Source organism: Anolis carolinensis, unplaced genomic scaffold, assembly GCF_035594765.1.
Source record: "Anolis carolinensis isolate JA03-04 unplaced genomic scaffold, rAnoCar3.1.pri scaffold_18, whole genome shotgun sequence".
In the NCBI taxonomy this organism is placed as follows: domain Eukaryota; kingdom Metazoa; phylum Chordata; class Lepidosauria; order Squamata; family Dactyloidae; genus Anolis; species Anolis carolinensis.
Genome location: NW_026943828.1, coordinates 4,768,713 through 4,788,751, shown reverse-complemented (window position 1 = coordinate 4,788,751; position 20,039 = coordinate 4,768,713). Strand labels below are relative to the sequence as shown.

General features: G+C 43.1%; 2 protein-coding genes across 2 annotated transcripts in view; one reads left to right on the top strand and one right to left on the bottom strand.

Moving 5' to 3' along the window:
- LOC107983718 (zinc finger protein 160-like) overlaps positions 1-20,039 on the bottom strand; it is a 182,851-nt gene that overhangs the window by 142,320 nt on the left and 20,492 nt on the right. The window lies entirely within an intron of this gene.
- On the top strand, positions 1,661-19,396 carry LOC134294644 (zinc finger protein 658B-like). Its single transcript, XM_062966232.1, has 2 exons — positions 1,661-1,806; positions 15,939-19,396. Exon 2 carries the CDS (start codon positions 16,408-16,410, stop codon positions 18,103-18,105), a length of 1,698 nt encoding a protein of 565 aa, XP_062822302.1. The 5' UTR covers positions 1,661-1,806; positions 15,939-16,407; the 3' UTR covers positions 18,106-19,396.

The window sequence follows — 20,039 nt, the reverse complement described above, 5'->3', positions numbered from 1 at the left end:
ATTATTATTATTATTATTATTATTATTATTATTATTATTATTATTATGACACAGCAAACAAGATAGACAGGACTGTGTGATGTATTATTATTATTATTATTATTATTATTATTATTATTATTATTATTATTATTATTATATCTATTATTCTTACTAGCTGTGCCCGGCCACGCGTTGCTGTGGTGAAGTCTGGTGGTCTGGGAAATAAAGTATTGAGGAATTGGTGGTAGTTAAGGTCAAGGGTAAAGGTTTTCCCCAGACATTAAGTCCAGTCGTGTCTGACTCTGGGGGTTGGTGCTCATCTCCATTTCTAAGCCGAAGAGCCGGCGTTGTCCGTAGACTCCTCCAAGGTCATGTGGGATGACTACATGGAGCGGTGTTACCTTCCCGCCGGAGCAGTACCTATTGATGCACTCACATTTGCATGTTTTCGAACTTCTGGGTTGGCAGAAGCTGGGGCTAACAGTGGGGGCTCTCTCCGCTCCCCCAATTCAAACCTGTGGCCTTTCGGTCCAGAAGTTCAGCAGCTCAGCGCTTTAACACGCTGCGCCATCAGGGGATATTATTTCCTAAAGGTTGTGAATATACAGTATTTCTGAATGGTTTTTTTTGTTTGTTGGAGGCAAGTATGAATGCTGCAATTAGGAAAAATGATTAGGATGTAATGGCCTTGCAGCTTTAAAGCCTGGCTGTTTCCTCCCTGAGTGAATTTTTTGTTGGGAGGTGTTAGCTGACCCTGATTGTTTCCTGTCTGGAATACCCTTGTTTTCAGAGTGATGTTGTTTGCGATATTTTATATGCTTCTACTGTCTGTGGCCCTGAGAAAACAGGATTTGCCAGACTTTGATGATGGGAATACTTTGTTGGGAGGTGTTAGCTGGCCCTGATTGTTTCCTGTGTGGAATTCCCTTGTTTTCAGAGTGGTGTTGTTTGCGATATTTTATGTGCTTCTACTGTCTGTGGCCCTGAGAAAACAGAGGATTAGATAATTAGATAATCTGTGGAAGAGGCCTAAGTGAGGCCTAAATCTGCCTGTCCCCTGGGCTGAGGAGGTTGCTAGGAGACCAAGTTTTTTTTTTCCGTGTCAGGAGCAACCGGAGTTGCTTCTGGAGTGAGAGAATTGGCCGTCTGCAAGGACGTTGCCCAGGGGACGTTGCCCGGATGTCTTGATGTTTTACCGTCCTTGCGGGAGGCTTCTCTCCTGTCCCCGCGTGGAGCTGGAGCTGACAGAGGGAGCTCACCCACGCTCTCCCCGGGTGGGATTCGAACCTGGCAGCCTTCAGGTCAGCAGCCCAGCCTTCAAGTCTTTTATCCCCCTAGGCCATCGGAGGCTCCTATATTTGATAATAATATTATATAATAACATTTTTTAAAAGTATTATTATTAATAATATTATTATAATAACAACTCGGCGTTGCTCAGGTTATTTGAGCAAGTCAGTGTTTTTATTATTGTCCAAAAGGCATAAGGAATGGGATGAACTACAACTCCCATCATGCCCGGTTCTCCCCCAGAAACTCCGTCAGGACTTCAAGGGTGTGACGTTGGGCAACTCTGCTCAGGAGCCCCGCCCTGCCGCCCGTCCATCAAAGGAGGGGGAGCGGCAGGCAGCCAATGGGGGGCCTCCGGTGGGCGGGGCGTCCTGGGCTCAGCCAATGGGAGGGGCGGGGGCGGGCTCCGGGGAAGGAGGAAGACGAAGGAGAAGATGGCGGCGCCTGGCCTGGCCTGAGGCCTGGTCTGTGTCTGTGAGGCGGGAAGGAAGGCGGCGGATGGCGCAGAGAAGGAAGAGACCGACAGAGAGAGAGGTCTGTGAGGAGAGGGAGGGGGCTCGCCTGGGGTGCCCGGGGGGGAGGCGGAGGGGCCCGGTTGATGGCGGGAGTGTGGGCCAGGCCCGTCCTTGGCTGGCGGAGGGAGGGAGGGAGGACTACAACTCCCAGGATGTCTGGTGTGTTGTGTCTCAGAACTTTGTCAGTCTGGATTCGGAAGTCCCACAGTATCTTTGCGTGCTCATTTTCCACGACCTTTGCTGGTTTGTGATCCCACCAGTTCTTTGCTGCTGGCAGGTGGTACTTGAGACATAAGTTCCAATGAATCATTTGGGCCACATAGTTGTGCCTCTATTTGTAGTCTGTCTGTGCGATTTTCTTACAGCAGCTGAGGATATGATCCATGGTTTCGTCAGCTTCCTTGCACAGTCTGCATTTTGGGTCATCAGCTGATTTTTGGATCTTGGCCTTAATTGCATTTGTTCTGATGGCTTGCTCCTGGGCTAATTATTATAATTATTATAATTATTATGAAACCAGGCCTGCATGCACAGCTGGCCATATTGGGTCTCTGGGCCAAGTCTGGTCCAGATCTGACCTCAGCTGGGTTCAGCGCTCTCGGCTACAGGTGAACTACAACTCCCAGAACCAAGGTCCGTTCCCCTAAATCCCTGCAGACTGTTCAGTGGGTGATGGGGCTTCTCTGGGCCAAGTCTGGTCCCAGTCCATGGTCAGTGGGGGTCCCAGTATTGCTGGATGCAGGTGAACTACAACTCCCATCAAGGACACTTGTGCCAAGAGGACAGGGAACATGAAGAGGAAAACCAGAGGGAAGCGATTATGTAGTTTTATGTTTTCTTTTTCTTGTTTCAGTTGTTCTCATTGTATTGTTTATTTGTTATATGTTTTTAATTGTGTTTTAATAATAATAATAATAATAATAACAACAACAACAACAACTTTATTTTTATACCCCGCCTCCATTTCCCAGAAGGGACTCGGGGCAGCTTACACGGGCCCAAGCCCAAATGGTACAAACATTGTAATAAAACCAATAAATACAAAACAGATCTATTATTATTATTATTATTATTATTATTATTAAACTTATATACCGCTACTCCCGGTTTGGCTCGGAGCGGTTTACAAAAATAGATTAAAACAATACACTTTTGGCTTTAAAATAGCAATAAAAACAATAAAAGCAACAATAAAAGCAACAATAAAAACAGACATAGCCCTATATATCTATAAAACATAGTAAATCACATTACAAATAAAACATGGTTTGAAAAAACATCTGAGGACTCTCATAAAAGTGACCTGGAGTCCTTATTTATGCTGGGCTTGGTCTCCATGCAAGCTGCCCTGAGTCCCTTCGGGGAGAGAGATTGTGGTGGGAATAAAGTTGTTGTTATTATTATTCGAAACTACTTAGCTACTTGTGATTCCTTTATTTTATCACTTTTAAACTTATTTATTATGCAATGCTTTTGACATGAAATAAATTAATAAGCAGTCCGAGAACATGCAAATGCGAGTAGATCAATAGGTACCTCTTCTGCGGGAAGGTAACAGCTCTCCATGCAGTCATGCCAGTGGCCACATGACCTAGGAGGTGTCTACGGACAATGCCGGCTCTTTGTCTTAGAAATGGAGATGAGCCCCAACCCCAGAGTCGGGCAGGACTGGACTTCATGTCACGGGAAAATCCTGACCTTACTGTGTGTTCTGCACAATTGTGTGCTTTTGTGAACCGCTCCGAGTCCCTTCGGGGAGATGGTGGCAGGGTACAAATGAATAATAACAACAATAATAAAACTTTGTTCATATACCGCCCTATTTATCTCCTCAAGGGACTCAGGGCAGTTTCCAATAAGGACACCATACCACAACTTAAAACCAGGCAACAACAAAACGTAATACAATCATAAGCATAAGTATAGTGCCAATCAATCAATGAACCACAGGCTTAGGAACCAATGACAAGATACTTCACAAGCAGGCCAGGAGACAGTGGCCAAGGGTTCAGTGTTGGGGTTCAACTAGAAGGTGCCAGGCGGGTCCAGTGCAACAGTATGGCATGGCCAATAAAGTTTAGGTATAAAGTTTATCTATATATATAAAAGAGTGATGGCATCACGGCAGCGGACAAAACAACAAAAGTAAACACCCCACAACCTCGAAAATTGACATCACAACCCCTCATCCATGCCTCTAGGTTGATACAACAAAAAGAAAAGAAAAATAAAGTCCTAATTAGAGAGAGAGGAATAATTGTTTTTATCCAATTGCTGCCAGTTAGAAGGCTAAGCTCCGCCCACTTGGTCTCTTAGCAACCCACTCAGCCCAGTGTTAATAAAAGAATAAAAAATAAAATAAATACAAATAATACAATAAAATAATTAAAAACACTAAAAAATTAATACAAGAAAATACTATAACAAAAAAACTAAAAATAATACAACAAAATAATAAAATATAATAAATAAAAAAGATAAGTTACAATAAAATTAATTTAAAAAATACAAATAACGTCAAATAAAAATTCCACAAGAACTTTTAACCAATACCACCACCACTTTGCCACAGCAACGCGTGGCCGGGCACAGCTAGTATTTATATAAGGGAGTTACTCTGTTCATTATACCAATTCTTTTCAGACTTTCCTTTACTTTGTATCAATGCTATCCTTCCAAACCACGATAATTTGATTTTAGCATATTCTAAATTTTTTATATTTATTTCCTTTCTTCATTTAATAAAATTATTAGTCTCTATAACTTTTAATTTTTGCTACATTTATTCCCAAATATTTAATTGAGTAAATATTTAACAGGAGGGGGAAAATTAATTAAAGACTCATTTTTAAAATTTCTTTTCCTGATAATTAAATAATTTATGAAGTATATTTAGAACCCTACCCATTAAACTGACATTTGTCTCCCTGCTATGAAACCACATTGATCTTCATTGATATACTTAAATATAAATTCATTCATTCTTTTTGCCATAATTGCTGTTGAAATTTTAGCATCTTGATTTATTAACTAAATGGGTCTATGTGATCCGGGTTCTGTTGGGTCCTTGTTAGGTTTCAAAATTAACATAATCAGAGACTGTTCCCGAGATGGTGGGATCTTCTCTCCTGTTATTATTATATCATTCTTTTAATTTAGGTATTAATATGGTTTTAATTTTTCTATAATATTCCGGTCCCAGCCCATCCATTTCTGGAGTCTTCCCGGCTTTTAAATTATCTATAATTTTTCCAGTCTCTTTTTCTGGAATTAATTGTTCCATAACTAATGTATCTGTTTCCTAGATCTTTATTTTTCCAATATTTTTCAATATATTCCTCTATTTTACTTTTGGAGTTTTCTTTTCCCGAGTATAGTTCTTGGCAAGATCTTGGAAAAGCTAATATTTTGTCTTCCATTCTTGTATGATTCTTTCCTTCCTTGTCTTTAATGGATGTTATTATTTTCTTCCCTTTCTCACGTGTGCTGCTTTGGCTAATAATCTAAAGTTTATGTATTACTGTATTCAAAGTATTCTCTATTTAAAAACTTCAAATTTCTTTGAGTCCTTTCTAACTCATGTTTTGCTAGCTGTTTTCTCATTGCTAATGCTTTTATATAGCTTTGTTTATCCTTTTCATCTCTAATTCCTTAATATCCAATTCTAATCTTTTTTCTTGTTATTTTCTTTAAATTACGTTGTTCTTCATTAAAATTCCTCTGGCTACTGCTTTCATTGTATCCCATACCATCATAGTGGAGCAATTGATGTGATGATGATGATGATGATGATAAATCTTTATTTGTACCCTGCCACCATCTCTCCTAAGGGACTCGGGGCAGCCCACAGAAGCACTCCACGTGCCGCATTTAAACAACAATACACAAGTATAAATACAAAGGCATAAGTGAAATCAACAGCGTGTATAAAATCCCACTAATAAAATTGTAAGAGTATGAAATTATAACAATTCCTGAAACGCAATAGAACCTGCAGAAGGCCGGCTACCGTGTTTCCCCGAAAATAAGATGTGCTAGGTCTTATTTTCAGGGGATGTCTTATTTTTACATGAAAAAGAATTCACATTTATTGTTGAACAAAAAAAAAAGAATATTTATTATATACTGTAGTGTACAGTACTTGTCATCACAAACCAACATAATCAGACAAACTGTGAATCCTATAAAGAATTTCTTGTTACTACCATTATTTCCATGTACAACTGGTATGTACATTTACCAATCCTGCATGCTCTGGTGTTCTGTTTGGTGCCGGGCATGCTTCCAAACAAAAACTTTGCTAGGTCTTACTTTTGGGGGAGGTCTTATATTTAGCAATTCAGCAAAACCTCTACTAGGTCTTATTTTCCGAGGATGTCTTATTTTCAGGGAAACAGGGTATCTGCCGTAACCATCCAACTGCGGAGCAGTGGTTCATCAAGCTGACCAGAGATTGCTCAGGATCAAAGGACTGTCTGAAGAGCCATGTTTTAAACTCACCCAAAAGACTTGAAGTGTGGGGCTAATCTGATTTCTTTAGAGCCACCTACGCAACCCCCCCCCCTTTCTCTTGTATTTGAGATGGTGGTGGACCAAAAGGAGATGCGGTCTCGAAGACAGGTTGGATCCGAAGCATATAGGGCTTTATAGGCAATCACCTGCATCCGGGGTTTCGGGGTTCGGTGCCATCTCTATGCAGATGACACTCAACTCTACTACTCTTTTCCACCAGACTCCAAGGAAGCCCCCCGTGTCCTGACTCAGTGTCTGGCCGCTGTGATGGGCTGCATGAGGGCAAACAAGCTGAAGCTTAATCCTGACAAGACAGAGGTCCTCCAGGCCAGTCGCACGTCGGATCGGGGTGTAGGGTGGCCACCTGTTCTCCCCCTGAAGACACAGGTCCACAGTCTGGGGGTCCTCCTGGGATCAGCGCTGGCGCTTGATTCTCAGGTGTCGACGGTGGCTGGGAGGGCCTTTGCACAATTAAAACTTGTGCGCCAGCTGTGACCGTACCTCGAGAAGTCTGACTTGGCCACGGTGGTCCACGCATTGGTTACCTCAAGACTGGACTACTGCAATGCACTCTACGTGGGGCTGCCTTTGAAAACAGCCCAGAAAATGCTGCTGATACAAAGGTCGGCAGCCAGATTGTTAACAGGAGCTAGTTACAGGGAGCGTACTACGCCTCTCCTGAAGCAGCTCCATTGGCTGCCAATAAGTTTCCAGTCCCAATTCAAAGTGCAGGTCATGACCTGCAAAGCCCTAAATCAGGGGTCCCCAAACTTTTTAAACAGGGGGCCAGTTCACGATCCTTCGGACCATTGGAGGGCCGGACTATAGTTGGCTACCGAGCAATAATAATAATAATAATAACAATAATAATAAATAAGAGGGTTGGAAGAGAACCTTTGGGCCATTGAGTCCAATCCCCCTTTGCCTTTGTGCACCGAAAGCACAAGCAAAGCACCCCTGACAGATGACCACCCAGAATCAATGTTAATAATAATAATAATAATAATAATAATAATAATAATAATAATAATAAAGAGGGTTGGAAGAGACCTCTTGGGCCATTTAGTCCAACCCCCTTCTGCCTCTGTGCACCATAAGCACAAGCAAAGCATCCCTGACAGATAGCCACCCAGAATCAATGTTAATAATAATAATAATAATAATAAGGGTTGTAAGAGAAGAAGGGACCTCTTGGGTCATTTAGCCCAACCCCATTCTGCCCTTGTGCCGTGGGGGCCGGATAAATGGCTTTGATGGGCCGCATCCGGCCCCCGGGCCTTAGTTTGGGGACCCCTGCCCTAAATGGTTCGGGTCCTGTCTATCTTCGTGACCGCGTTTCTCCCTTTAAACCAGCGTGGGCTCGCAGATCTTCCGGGGAGGCCCTCCTTTCACTCCCACCACCATCTGAAACGTGGTTGGTGGGAACGAGGGAGAGGGCCTTCTCCGTGGTGGCCCCCCGGCTCTGGAACTCTCTCCCCAGGGAGCTCAGACTAGCACCCACCCTAACCACATTCCCAAAAAGCTTGAATGTGCTTTTGAATAATCAGCTGCACTCACCATACAGTCCAAATCGTCTTGCTGTCTCCTGCCCTGTTTCCCTGAAAATAAGACATCCCCGGAAAGTAATACCTAGTAGAGGTTTTGCCGAATTGCTAAATATAAGGCCTTCCCCGAAAGTAAGATCTAGCAAAGTTTTTGTTTGGAAGCATGCTTGCCGAACAGAACACCAGAGCATGCAGGATTGGTAAATGGACGTACCATAGATTGTTGTACATGGAAATAACGGTCGTAACAAGAAATTCTTGATAGAATTCACAGTTTGGTTATGCTGGTTTGTGATGACATTTACTGTACAGTATATAATAAACTAGCTTGGAGAGCCGGCGATGCCCGGGTCATTTGAGAAAGGCCTTGTTTGCCTGTGTTCCAAGTGTAGCCTATATCCAATGTCAGCTGGGTTCAGTGGGTGCGGGTGAGCTCCAACTCCCATATGCAAGTCCCATCGTCCAGTGTCCATCCCCCTCCAAACAGAGCCAGTATGTAGAATAGGTCATGAGGGCTCCATGTACCATGTTTGGTCTTGATCAGTCATTTGTGTGGGTCGCGGTGCTCTCAGGAAGTGAGTGAGGGTATTGGAAGTCCCATCATCCATGGTCCATCATCCTCCAAACTGCACCTGGGTGTAGAGTGAGTCATGGGTGTTCTCTGTTTGAAGTTTGGTCTTGATGAGACATTGATGGGGGTGACAGTGGTCTCAGGAAGTGAATGAATATACTGCAAGTCCCATCATCCAAGGTCCAAGCTCTTTCAAATCTCACCAAGATGTAGAGTGGGCCATGGTGGCTCTATGTGCCAAGTTTGGTCTTGATCAGTCATTGGTGGGGGTCACAGTAGTCCCAGGAAGTGACTGAAGATATTGTAAGTCCCCTCATCCACGGTCCCTCTTCCCCCAAACTGCACCAGGATGTAAAGTGGGCTACCCTGCACCTGCGTGTCAAGTTTGATCCAGTTTTGTCATTCATGGGCATCACAGTGGTTTGTGGGAGGTGAATTGGATGAAGGTACTGCAAATCCCATAATCCTTGGTCCACCCTCCGTCAAACTGCTGCAGCATGTGAAGTGTGTCATTTGGGATCTGTGTGCCTGGTTTGGTTCAGTTGTGTGATTTGTGGCAGTTGCTGTGGTCTCAAGAAGTGAGGGAAGGTACTGCAAATTCCATCATCCTTGGTCCATCCTGCCCCAATATACATCAGGATGTAAAGGGGTCGACAGGAGTTCTGTGTGCCAAGTTTGGTCCATTTCTATCATTGGTGGGCATTGCAGTAGTCTGTGGGAGTTCAAGTGTTTGAAAGTACTGCAAATCCCATCATCTGTGGTCCATCCTCCCCCAAATGGCAGCAGGTCATAAAGTGCATCGTGGGGATGAAGTGTGCCAAGTTTGGTGCAGATCCGTCATTCCTGTTGGTCTCAGTGGCCTGGGATAGTGGCGGCCAATCAAAACGTGAGGACATATTCCGCCAGGCCAATCAAAACGCGAGCACATATTCCGCCAGGCCAATCAAAACGCGAGCACATATTCCGCCAGGCCAATCAAAACGCTGATACATACTCCGATTTCACTTTTATTATATATATAGATGTTCATTTTTTTGTTCAAAAATAAATGTGAATTCTTCTCTGTGGAAAAATAAGACGTCCCCTGAAAATAAGACCTAGCACATCTTTGAGAGCAAAAATTAATATAAGGCACTGTCTTATTTTCGGGAAAACAGGGCAACACTTTACCCCACTCTGGTTCCACGATTCATGTTTCACTATTCACTATTCAAGTCAGCCCCTCCCACGTAATCCTAAACAGCCTCACTCCCCTGTCTAATTGATATGTTATGTGTTTTATCTTAAAGTTTTAAAATGGTTTGGTTCTTGTTATGTATTTTAATTTTGTAACTTGTACTGTTTTTATGCCTATGTCCACTGTTGTTTTTAGGGCTTTGTCCCCACGTAAGCCGCCCCGAGTCCCCTTGGGGAGATGGAGGCGGGGTCTAAGAAATATATTATTATTAATATTATTATTTGTAATTGTGCTGTCCTACTTGGCTTTCCCTCCCTTGCTTATTTCCTGGTTGCTGTTCTTGGGAGGAATGTTTTGGGGGTGGAGCTTGGGACTCCCCTTGGATGAGGTTTGGATGAGATGGTTCAGCCTGGGAGCTAATCTCTAGAGCAGGGGTCCCCAAAGTACGGCCCGCGGGCCACATCCGGCCCATCGGAGCCATTTATCCGCCCCCCGCGGTGGTGGCTCCTTCCTCCTCCGCCAAGAAAGGTGCGTGTAGTGTGGAGAAGGAGGAAAAGGCACATGCCTTTCTTATCTCCATCGCCCCACAGGCACTTTTCCCACTGCCGCTGCTGAGGAAGGGCCGCACGGGGCGAGGAAAAGGTGTGCAGCTTTCCTCCCTCACCCCAGGGGCAGCTTTCCCATCATCGAGGAAGGGCTGCACGGGAGGAGGAAAAGGCATTCCTCCCCCGCTGCGTGGGGCGCTTTCCCGCTGCCGCTGCTGAGGGAGGCCGCGGGAAAGGTGAGCGCAGGGTGAGGGAGGAAAGGTGCATGGCTTTTCCTCGCCCTGCACTCACCTTTCCCGCTGCTGCTGCCGCCGAGGAAGAGCTGCACGAGGCGAGGAAAAGGCATGTGACTTTCCTCCCTCGCCTCGCGGGCAGCTTTCCCGCTGCCGCCGTCGAGGAAGGCAGTGGGAAAGGTGCGCGTGGGGTGAGAGAAGTGAGAAAGGCGCATGCCATTTCCTCGTCACGCACGCACCTTTCCCGCTGTCGAGGAAGGGCCTCACGGGGCGAGGAAAAGGCGTGGGCCTTTCCTCCTTTCCTCCTCGCTACCGCTGAGGAAGGCCTGCACAGAACGAGAGAGGAGGGAAAGATGCCTGCCGTGGATTCATTTTTCTTGAAGGCTAGCCATTTCTTCCAACCCTGATTTTTAGTGTATTATTATTATTGTTGTTGTTGTTGTTGTTGTTGGTCAGGGGTGCTTTATGTTTTGGTTCACAAAGGGAGAAAGGGGTTGGACTCTATGGCCCAAGGGGTCTCTTCCAACCATGTTTATTATGGTGTTGTTGTTGTTGTTGTTATTGGGTGGCTATCTGTCAGGGGTGCTTTGATTATGATGTGATGCACAAAGGCAAAAGGGGGTTGGAGTAGATGTCCCAAGGGGTCTCTTCCAACCCTCTTTATTATTTTGATGATGATGATGATGATGATGATGATTATTAACATTGAGACTGTATTTGTTCCTTTTTTGTTTTTGTTTTTACTTCAAAATAAGATATGTGCAGTACGCATAGGAATTTGTTCATAGCTTTTTTTTAAAAAAAACTATAATCCGGCCCTCCAATGGTCTGAGGGACCGTGAACTGGCCCCCTGTTAAAAACGTTTGGGGACCCCTGCTCTAGAGGCTTTTCCCCCTCCAATTGCCATTCCAGAGAAAAACCTTAGAGATAGGTCTTAGAATTGGTCTGGGTTCTTTGACCTGGCAAATTCAAACAGGCCACATAAATCACGTACTTACCTTACAGCTTATGTATTTACCTCAAAGATAGCAAAGCTTATAGTTCACCTTGTACTTACCACCATAGCTTTGTGTACTTACCATCATACATAGTACTTACCATTCAGTCATTATAGATAGTACTAGCTGTGCCCAGCCACGCGTTGCTGTGGCGAAGTGTGGTGGTATGGGAAATAAAGTATTGAGGAATTGGTGGTAGTTAAGGTCAAGGGTCCCCTGGGCTGAGTGGGTTGCTAAGGGACCAAGTGAACAGAGCTTAGCATTCTAACTGGCAGCAATTGGATAAAACAATTATTCCTCTCCCTCTAATTAGGACTTTATTTATTTATCTTTTTATTGTATCAACCTAGAGGCATGTATGAGGGGTTGTGCTGTCAATTTTCAAGGTTGTGGGGTGTTTACTTTTGTTGTTTTGTCCGCTGCCGTGATGCCATCACTCTTTTATATATATAGACTAGCTGTGCCCGGCCACGCGTTGCTGTGGCAAAGTGGTGGTGGTATTGGTTAAAAATTGTTGTGTAATTTTTATTTGACGTTATTTGCAATTTTTTTTATTAATTTTATTGTAAGTTATATTTTTATTTATTATATTTTATTATTTTCTTGTATTACTTTTAGTTATTTTCTGTTATTATAGTATTTTATTGTATTAATTTTTTAGTGTTTTTAATTATTTTTTAGTGTTTTTATTATTTTTTATTGGGTTGCTAGGAGACCAAGTTGGAGGAGCTTAGCCTTCTAACTGGCAGCAATTGGATAAAAGCAATTACTCCTCTCCCTCTAATTAGGACTTTATTTTTCTTTTCTTTTTGTTGTATCAACCTAGAGGCGTGGATGATGGGTTGTGTTGTCAAATTTCGAGGTTGGGGGGCCTGTAGTTTTGTTGTTTTGTCCGGTGCCGTGATGCCATCACTCTTTTATATATATATAGATTTACCTCATAGCCTCATACTTACCATTACAGATAGAGTTCATCATAGCCATGTACTTACCTTACAGTTTACCTCATAGCCTTGTACTTACCTTATAGTCACATCATAGCTTTAGGTATTTACCTCAAAGATAGCAAAGCTTATAGTTCACCTTGTACTTACCTTATGTACTTACCTTATAGCTTATCACCTTATGGTTTACCTCAGAGTTATAGATAGTTCACTATAGCTGGTATTTACCACTAAAGTCATTATAGATAGTGCTTATCATAGCCTTGTACTTACCCTATAGTACCTACCTTTCCTCATAGCTTGTGTGTTAATCCTTTATAGTCTCTATAGCTTTCATTCTCAATCAGTATACCGTGTTTCCCCGAAAATAAGACAGTGTCTTATATTAATTTTTGCTCCCAAAGATGCACTAGGTCTTATTTTCAGGGGATGTCTTATTTTTCCATGAAGAAGAATTCACATTTATTATTGAACAAAAAATGAACATTTATTATATACTGTACAGTAGTTGCCATCACAAACCAGCATAACCAGACAAACTGTGAATCCTATCAAGAATTTCTTGTTACTAATATTTCCATGTACAACACTTTATAGTATGTACATTTACCGATCCTGCATGCTCTGGTGTTCTGTTTGGCAGGCATGCTTCCAAACAAAAACTTTGCTAGGTCTTACTTTCGGGGGAGGCCTTATATTTAGCAATTCAGCAAAACCTCTACTAGGTCTTATTTTCTGGGGATGTCTTATTTTAGGGGAAACAGGGTAGTTTTATTTCTGTATAATTTCAGTGATTTTACTTCATATTATTTCTAATACATGAAAAGGACTGTTTCCTGTTTTCAATAAACATATTTTTGGTTATCTTTAATCAGCTTCTAGAGTATTTACTTTGGGGTTTGAGGTATAATTATAAGGTAAACCAAAGCCGCTTGGGTAGCCAGACCTGGAGATAGCCATTTTCCCCCAGCGGGCCTTCACACCCAGACTGCGAACCTGTGTCTTCAGGGGGAGTGTGACCCCGTCCAACACAGGCTGTAACCCTATTCCCTGTTCGGCCTTGCGACTGACCAGGAGGACCTCTGTCTTGTCTGGATTCAGTTTCAATTTGTTGGCCCTCATCCAGTCCGACACAGCGGCCAGACACCGGTTCATGACCTGGACAGCCTCCTGAGTGACAGGTGGGAAGGAGTGACAGAGCTGGACATCATCTGCGTACAGATGACACCGCACCCCGAAACTCCGGATGAATATATTTGAATATATGTTATTCATTATTACTTTATTTTATTATTTATTATTATTATTTTTGTTGTTTTACTATGTTATTTTTACTATATTATTGTATTATTATACTACTTTTTAAAATTTATATCTATATATATAAAAGAGTGATGGCATCACGGCAGCGGACAAAACAACAAAAGTAAACACCCCACAACCTCGAAACTTGCCAGCACAACCCCTCATCCATGCCTCTAGGTTGATACAACAAAAAGAAAAGAAAAATAAAGTCCTAATTAGAGGGAGAGGAATAATTGTTTTTATCCAATTGCTGCCAGTTAGAAGGCTAAGCTCCTCCAACTTGGTCTCCTAGCAACCCAATAAAAAATAATAAAAACACTAAAAAATAATTAAAAACACTAAAAAATTAATACAATAAAATACTATAATAACAGAAAATAACTAAAAGTAATACAAGAAAATAATAAAATATAATAAATAAAAATATAACTTACAATAAAATTAATTAAAAAATTGCAAATAACGTCAAATAAAAATTACACAACAATTTTTAACCAATACCACCACCACTTTGCCACAGCAATGCGTGGCCGGGCACAGCTAGTCTATATATATAAAAGAGTGATGGCATCACGGCAGCGGACAAAACAACAAAAGTAAACAACCCCCAACCTCGAAATTTGACAACACAACCCCTCATCCATGCCTCTAGGTTAATACAACAAAAAGAAAAGAAAAATAAAGTCCTAATTAGAGGGAGAGGAATAATTGTTTTTATCCAATTGCTGCCAGTTAGAAGGCTAAGCTCTGTTCACTTGGTCTCCTAGCAACCCACTCAGCCCAGGGGACCCTTGACCTTAACTACCACCAATTCCTCAATACTTTATTTCCCATACCACCATACTTCGCCACAGCAACGCGTGGCTGGGCACAGCTAGTTATTTTATAATTTATTTTCTGTTATTTTACTACACTATATTATTTTCATTATATTCATTATATTCGTTACCATTAGAAACCTTCTTTTGTATCTGCCTTAACCATGTGAGGGTGCCAGAGTTTGGGGAGATAGAATACCATCTCATCATGGGCTCTACCGAGGGAATGCATGAATGCCTGAATGGAACTTAGTTCAGCATGGACTCAATTTGTGAACGTGGTTGTGAATGAGCCAGTTGGAAAGGCAGGTCCTTGTTAGTTTGGAAGATTCATTTGGGAAATGTGGCCGGAGTGGCCCTTTGAGATGCCGAGGAAGCAGAGTGGGGAGTCCCTGTGGCAGGGGAGATAAGGACAGAATCCATAAAGAAATCCTTGTTCCTTTGCGCATTTAGCACAATGCTGGTCATTCACGGAAACCCAGGATCCAGAACAGGGCTCCTCAAACTTTTTAAGCCGAGGGCCGGTCCACAATCCTTCCGACTGTGGAGGGGCCAAATTATCATTTGGAAAAAGAAAAAGAAAAAACGAACAAATTCCTATGCACACTGCACATGTCTTATTTGTAGTGCAAAACAACAACAACAATGAAAGAACAATACAATATTTAAAAATGAAAACAATTGTAACCAGCATAACCCTATCAGGATTTCAATGGGAAGTGTGGACCTGCTTCTGGCCAATGAGATAGTCAAGTTAATAAGGATTGTTGTTGTTGTTGTTGTGTGCCTTAAGTCATTTCAGACTTTGGGCGAGCCTAAGTCTAAAATTATTTATTTATTCATTTACTACATTTATTTATTACATTTATATCCTGCCCTTCTCACCCTGAAGGGGACTCAGACTAGCTGTATGTACATAGAATATATTATATTATTAGCATAGCACAATATTAGCATTATATATTACTATATTGAACTATACCACTATACTGTAATATTATATGTAATATATAACATATAATTAATATTATTATATGGTATTACTATTAGTATTATATTGTATAACATAAGATTATTATCAATATTATATGTATATACAATATATTATATTATTAAAATGATATTAAAATCTTATATTATAAAACTGAGGGCGGGGGCCAGGTAAATGACCTTGGAGGGCCGCATCCGGCCCCCGGGCCTTAGTTTGGGGACCCCTGATCCAGAATATGTTACACCCTTGAATGCTGGACGGAGTTCTGCCTGCCTGCCTGCCTTCTGTTCCTTTTACCACGTTTGGGTCTGACCCAATGAAATGGGTGTGGCCCTCCAATATGGGGAAAGGGTTCAGTTCCCTCCTTCCGTGATTCCTTCCTTCTCTTATCCTGTCCTTCTGTGTTTCCTCCCTTCCATCTTTCCTTTCTTCTTTCCCTTTTTGCTTTGTTTACCTTGAGCCAGAGGTATGCGGCTTCATGTCTAACCTTTTGCTTCTTCTTTCTTGACCAGGACGTGAGAGTTCTCTGGAGCCACCCCTGCCGTGATGGGAAACGAACCAGCTTCTAGTCGATATTAAGGCATTTGGAAACCAAAGTGCAGTAAGGAAACCAGGCCTCTAGGAAAAAGGATTCCTCTCAAGGGGCTGATCTTGCTGAATTCCTACATTCACTTTGGATTCTAGAGTAGAACCATAGAGTCGGAAGAGACTGTATGAGGCACCCAGTCCAGGCCTCTGCCGTGCAGGAAAAGCCAAAGTACCCCAGACAGATGAGCATCTGGCCTCTGTTTAAAGGATTCCAAAGGAGCCTCCACTACACTTTGAGGCAGAGAGTTCCACTGCTGAACAGCTCAGGAAGTTCTTAATGTTCAGATGGAATCTACTTTCCTGTAATTTGAACCCACTGCTGTGAGTAATCAGAAAGGGAAAAACAAGAATCAAGTGTCCTTATTGGAATTAAATGTACATAACATTGTTGACATGGAGGAGAAAGTATATAAATGTATTGAATGTGGAAAGAGCTTTAGTCAGCATGGAAACCTGAAGACACATCAAAGGATTCACACTGGGGAGAAACCCTATAACTGCCTGGAGTGTGGACAGAGCTTCACTCAGAAGGGAAGCTTACATAGACATCAAAGGACTCACACTGGAGAGAAGCCCTATAAATGCCTGGAGTGTGGACAGAGCTTCACTCAGAAGGGAAGCTTACATAGACATCAAAGGACTCACACTGGAGAGAAGCCCTATAAATGCCTGGATTGTGGACAGAGCTTCACTGAGAATGGACACTTACAAAGACATCAAAGGACTCACACTGGGGAGAAACCCTATAACTGCCTGGAGTGTGGACAGAGCTTCACTCAGAAGGGAAGCTTACATAGACATCAAAGGACTCACACTGGAGAGAAGCCCTATAAATGCCTGGAGTGTGGACAGAGCTTCTCTCATAATTCACATCTACATAGACATCAAAGGACCCACACTGGGGAGAAACCCTATAACTGCCTGGAGTGTGGACAGAGCTTCACTCAGAAGGGAACCTTACATTCACATCAAAGGACTCACACTGGGGAGAAACCCTATAAATGCCTGGAGTGTGGACAGAGCTTTGCTCGTAGTTCAGGACTACGTTCACATCAAAGGACCCACACTGGGGAGAAACCCTATAAATGCCTGGAGTGTGGACAGAGCTTTGCTCATAGTTCAGGCCTACGTTCCCATCAAAGGACTCACACTGGGGAGAAAACCTATAACTGCCTGGAGTGTGGACAGAGCTTCACTCAGAAGGGAAGCTTGCATAAACATCAAAGGAATCACACTGGGGAGAAACCCTATAACTGCCTGGAGTGTGGACAGAGCTTCACTCATAATTCACATCTACATAGACATCAAAGGACCCACACTGGGGAGAAACCCTATAACTGCCTGGAGTGTGGACAGAGCTTCACTGAGAAGGGAACCTTACATTCACATCAAAGGACTCACACTGGGGAGAAACCCTATAAATGCCTGGAGTGTGGACAGAGCTTCACTCAGAGTTCAGGACTACGTTCACATCAAAGGACCCACACTGGAGAGAAACCCTATAAATGCCTGGAGTGTGGACAGAGCTTCACTCAGAAGGGAAGCTTACATAGACATCAAAGGACCCACACTGGGGAGAAACCCCATAACTGCCTGGAGTGTGGACAGAGCTTCTCTCATAATTCACATCTACATAGACATCAAAGGACCCACACTGGAGAGAAACCCTATAAATGCCTGGAGTGTGGACAGAGCTTCTCTCGTAATTCACATCTACATAGACATCAAAGGACCCACACTGGAGAGAAACCCTATAAATGCCTGGAGTGTGGACAGAGCTTCACTGAGAAGGGAAGCTTACATAAACATCAAAGGACTCACACTGGGGAGAAACCCTATAACTGCCTGGAGTGTGGACAGAGCTTCACTCAGAGTTCAGGACTACGTTCACATCAAAGGACTCACACTGGGGAGAAACCCTATAAATGCCTGGAGTGTGGACAGAGCTTCACTCAGAGTTCAGGACTACGTTCACATCAAAGGACTCACACTGGGGAGAAACCCTATAAATGCCTGGAGTGTGGACAGAGCTTCACTCATAGTTCAGGCCTACGTTCACATCAATGGACTCACACTGGGGAGAAGCCCTAAAAATGCCTGGAGTGTGGACAGAGCTTTGCTCATAGTTCAGAACTACGTTGACATCAAAGGACCCACACTGGGGAGAAACCCTATAACTGCCTGGAGTGTGGACAGAGCTTTGCTCGAAGTTCAGGACTACGTTCCCATCAAAGGACTCACGCTGGGCAGAAACCATAGAAATGCATGGAGTGTGGACAGAGCTTTTCATGGAATAGACATCAATTTGAGTTTAGCATATTCTAATAATTGTATATTTATTTCCTTTCTTAGTTTAATAAAATTATTAGTATCTAAATCTTCTAATTCTCTATAACATTTATTCCCAGATCCTTAATTGTCTTTAATTTTAATTATCCCCTCCTGTTTTATTTTTTAAATCTCTTCTTAGTGATAATTAAATAACTACACTTCTGACTTGTTCCAGTTAATTTGCAAAACTTTTAATTTTCCCAAATTCTTCTAGGTAATTTTCATTTTTTCCCCATTGTTGTATTGGGTTTTCCACTGATAAATGGGTATCTTCTGCAAATAAATTAATTTTATTTGTTTTAATACTCTTAGTTCCATAACTAATGTATCTGTTTCCTGGATCTTTATTTTCCAATATTTCTCAATATATTCCTCTATTTTACTTTTGGAGTTTTCTTTTGCCAAGTATAGTTCTTGATATGATCTTGGAAAAGTTAATATTTTGTCTTCCATCCTTGTATGATTCTTACCTTCCTTGTCTTTAATGGATGTTATTAATTTTTTCCTTTCTAATGTGTGCTGCCTTGGCTAATAATTTGGAGTTTCTATTACTGTATTCAAAGTATTCTTGTTGTGAATGCGCCTTCAGAGACTGTGAATGATAGTGGTGGGATCAGGAGAGGAAGGAAAAGCCCTCGCGAGGAGGGCTCATTGGAGGATTTGTTTAGGAAAAGGGTCAGGGAGACTGATGGGGAGTCTTCTGAGCAGGATTTATGTGGGGATCCTGAGGTGGAAATGGATGCTGGGGTGTCATGGGGCCAATTCCCAGAGCTGAGTCTGCAAGCTCTGGAAATTGGAGCCATAACAAAGCGCGCTCCTGGAACACCTGGCAGCACAGCCTGGGAACTGGTGGAGTGAAAATGTAAACAAGTATAATGAGTAGTTTGTGTGAAAATGGTAGAAATGTGATACAGGGGGTGGGGTTTTGGTGATGATATTTACGTGTGATGTTACCTAGTAGCAAAGGTAATAAAAGTGGTTGTATGTAAACATTATGTCATTCTCGACTTTTTCCAAGTCGTGTGTTCTTCAATAAAGATTGGTTTTGAGAGCAGCTGTCTTTGATCTGCGTTCATGCTGGTCGTTTGAAGTGAGCGTGACATTTAAGTCGAGAATCCCATTCTCACCCTCCTGCGGAGTCGCAGTGAAGTGACAATGAGTGGAAGGGGCGACCAGAGCCCGAAGGGGGCAGAGGGGCCCCTGCCAGAGGTTCGGCCGCTGGGAGAGGAAACGCTACAAGCCATCGCTTCCTCTACCGGCTACCCCAGACCTAACAGAGTGACCCAGAGGATCCCTAGAGGAGGAAGAGGCGTCTCGGCGGCTGCAGAGACCAGTTGGGGGTCTGGAGGGAGCATGCCGGAGACCGTGGCCCTACGGTTGTCCATCTTGGAGACCAACTTGTCCAGGCTGTCGGAAACCGTGGGAAGATTGGTGCCGCTGTTGGAAGAGAATCTCCAGAGGGAGCCCACTCGATACGGTGCCGAAAGAGAGCCGAGTAAGGACGAGGCTTGGAGCCAGAGGGGCCAGCGCGCATCGACGCAGAGCCCAGCGGTGGCAGGCGGCGACGGAGACGAGGAGTACTGGCAGGAGCTGGAGTTCCGAGAGAGGATGGCGCGCGAGGTGGATCGCCAGCAAGCATTGGGAACTCTGAGGCCGCCAACTCCAACAGGACTCCCAACCCCCCGAATGGGCGT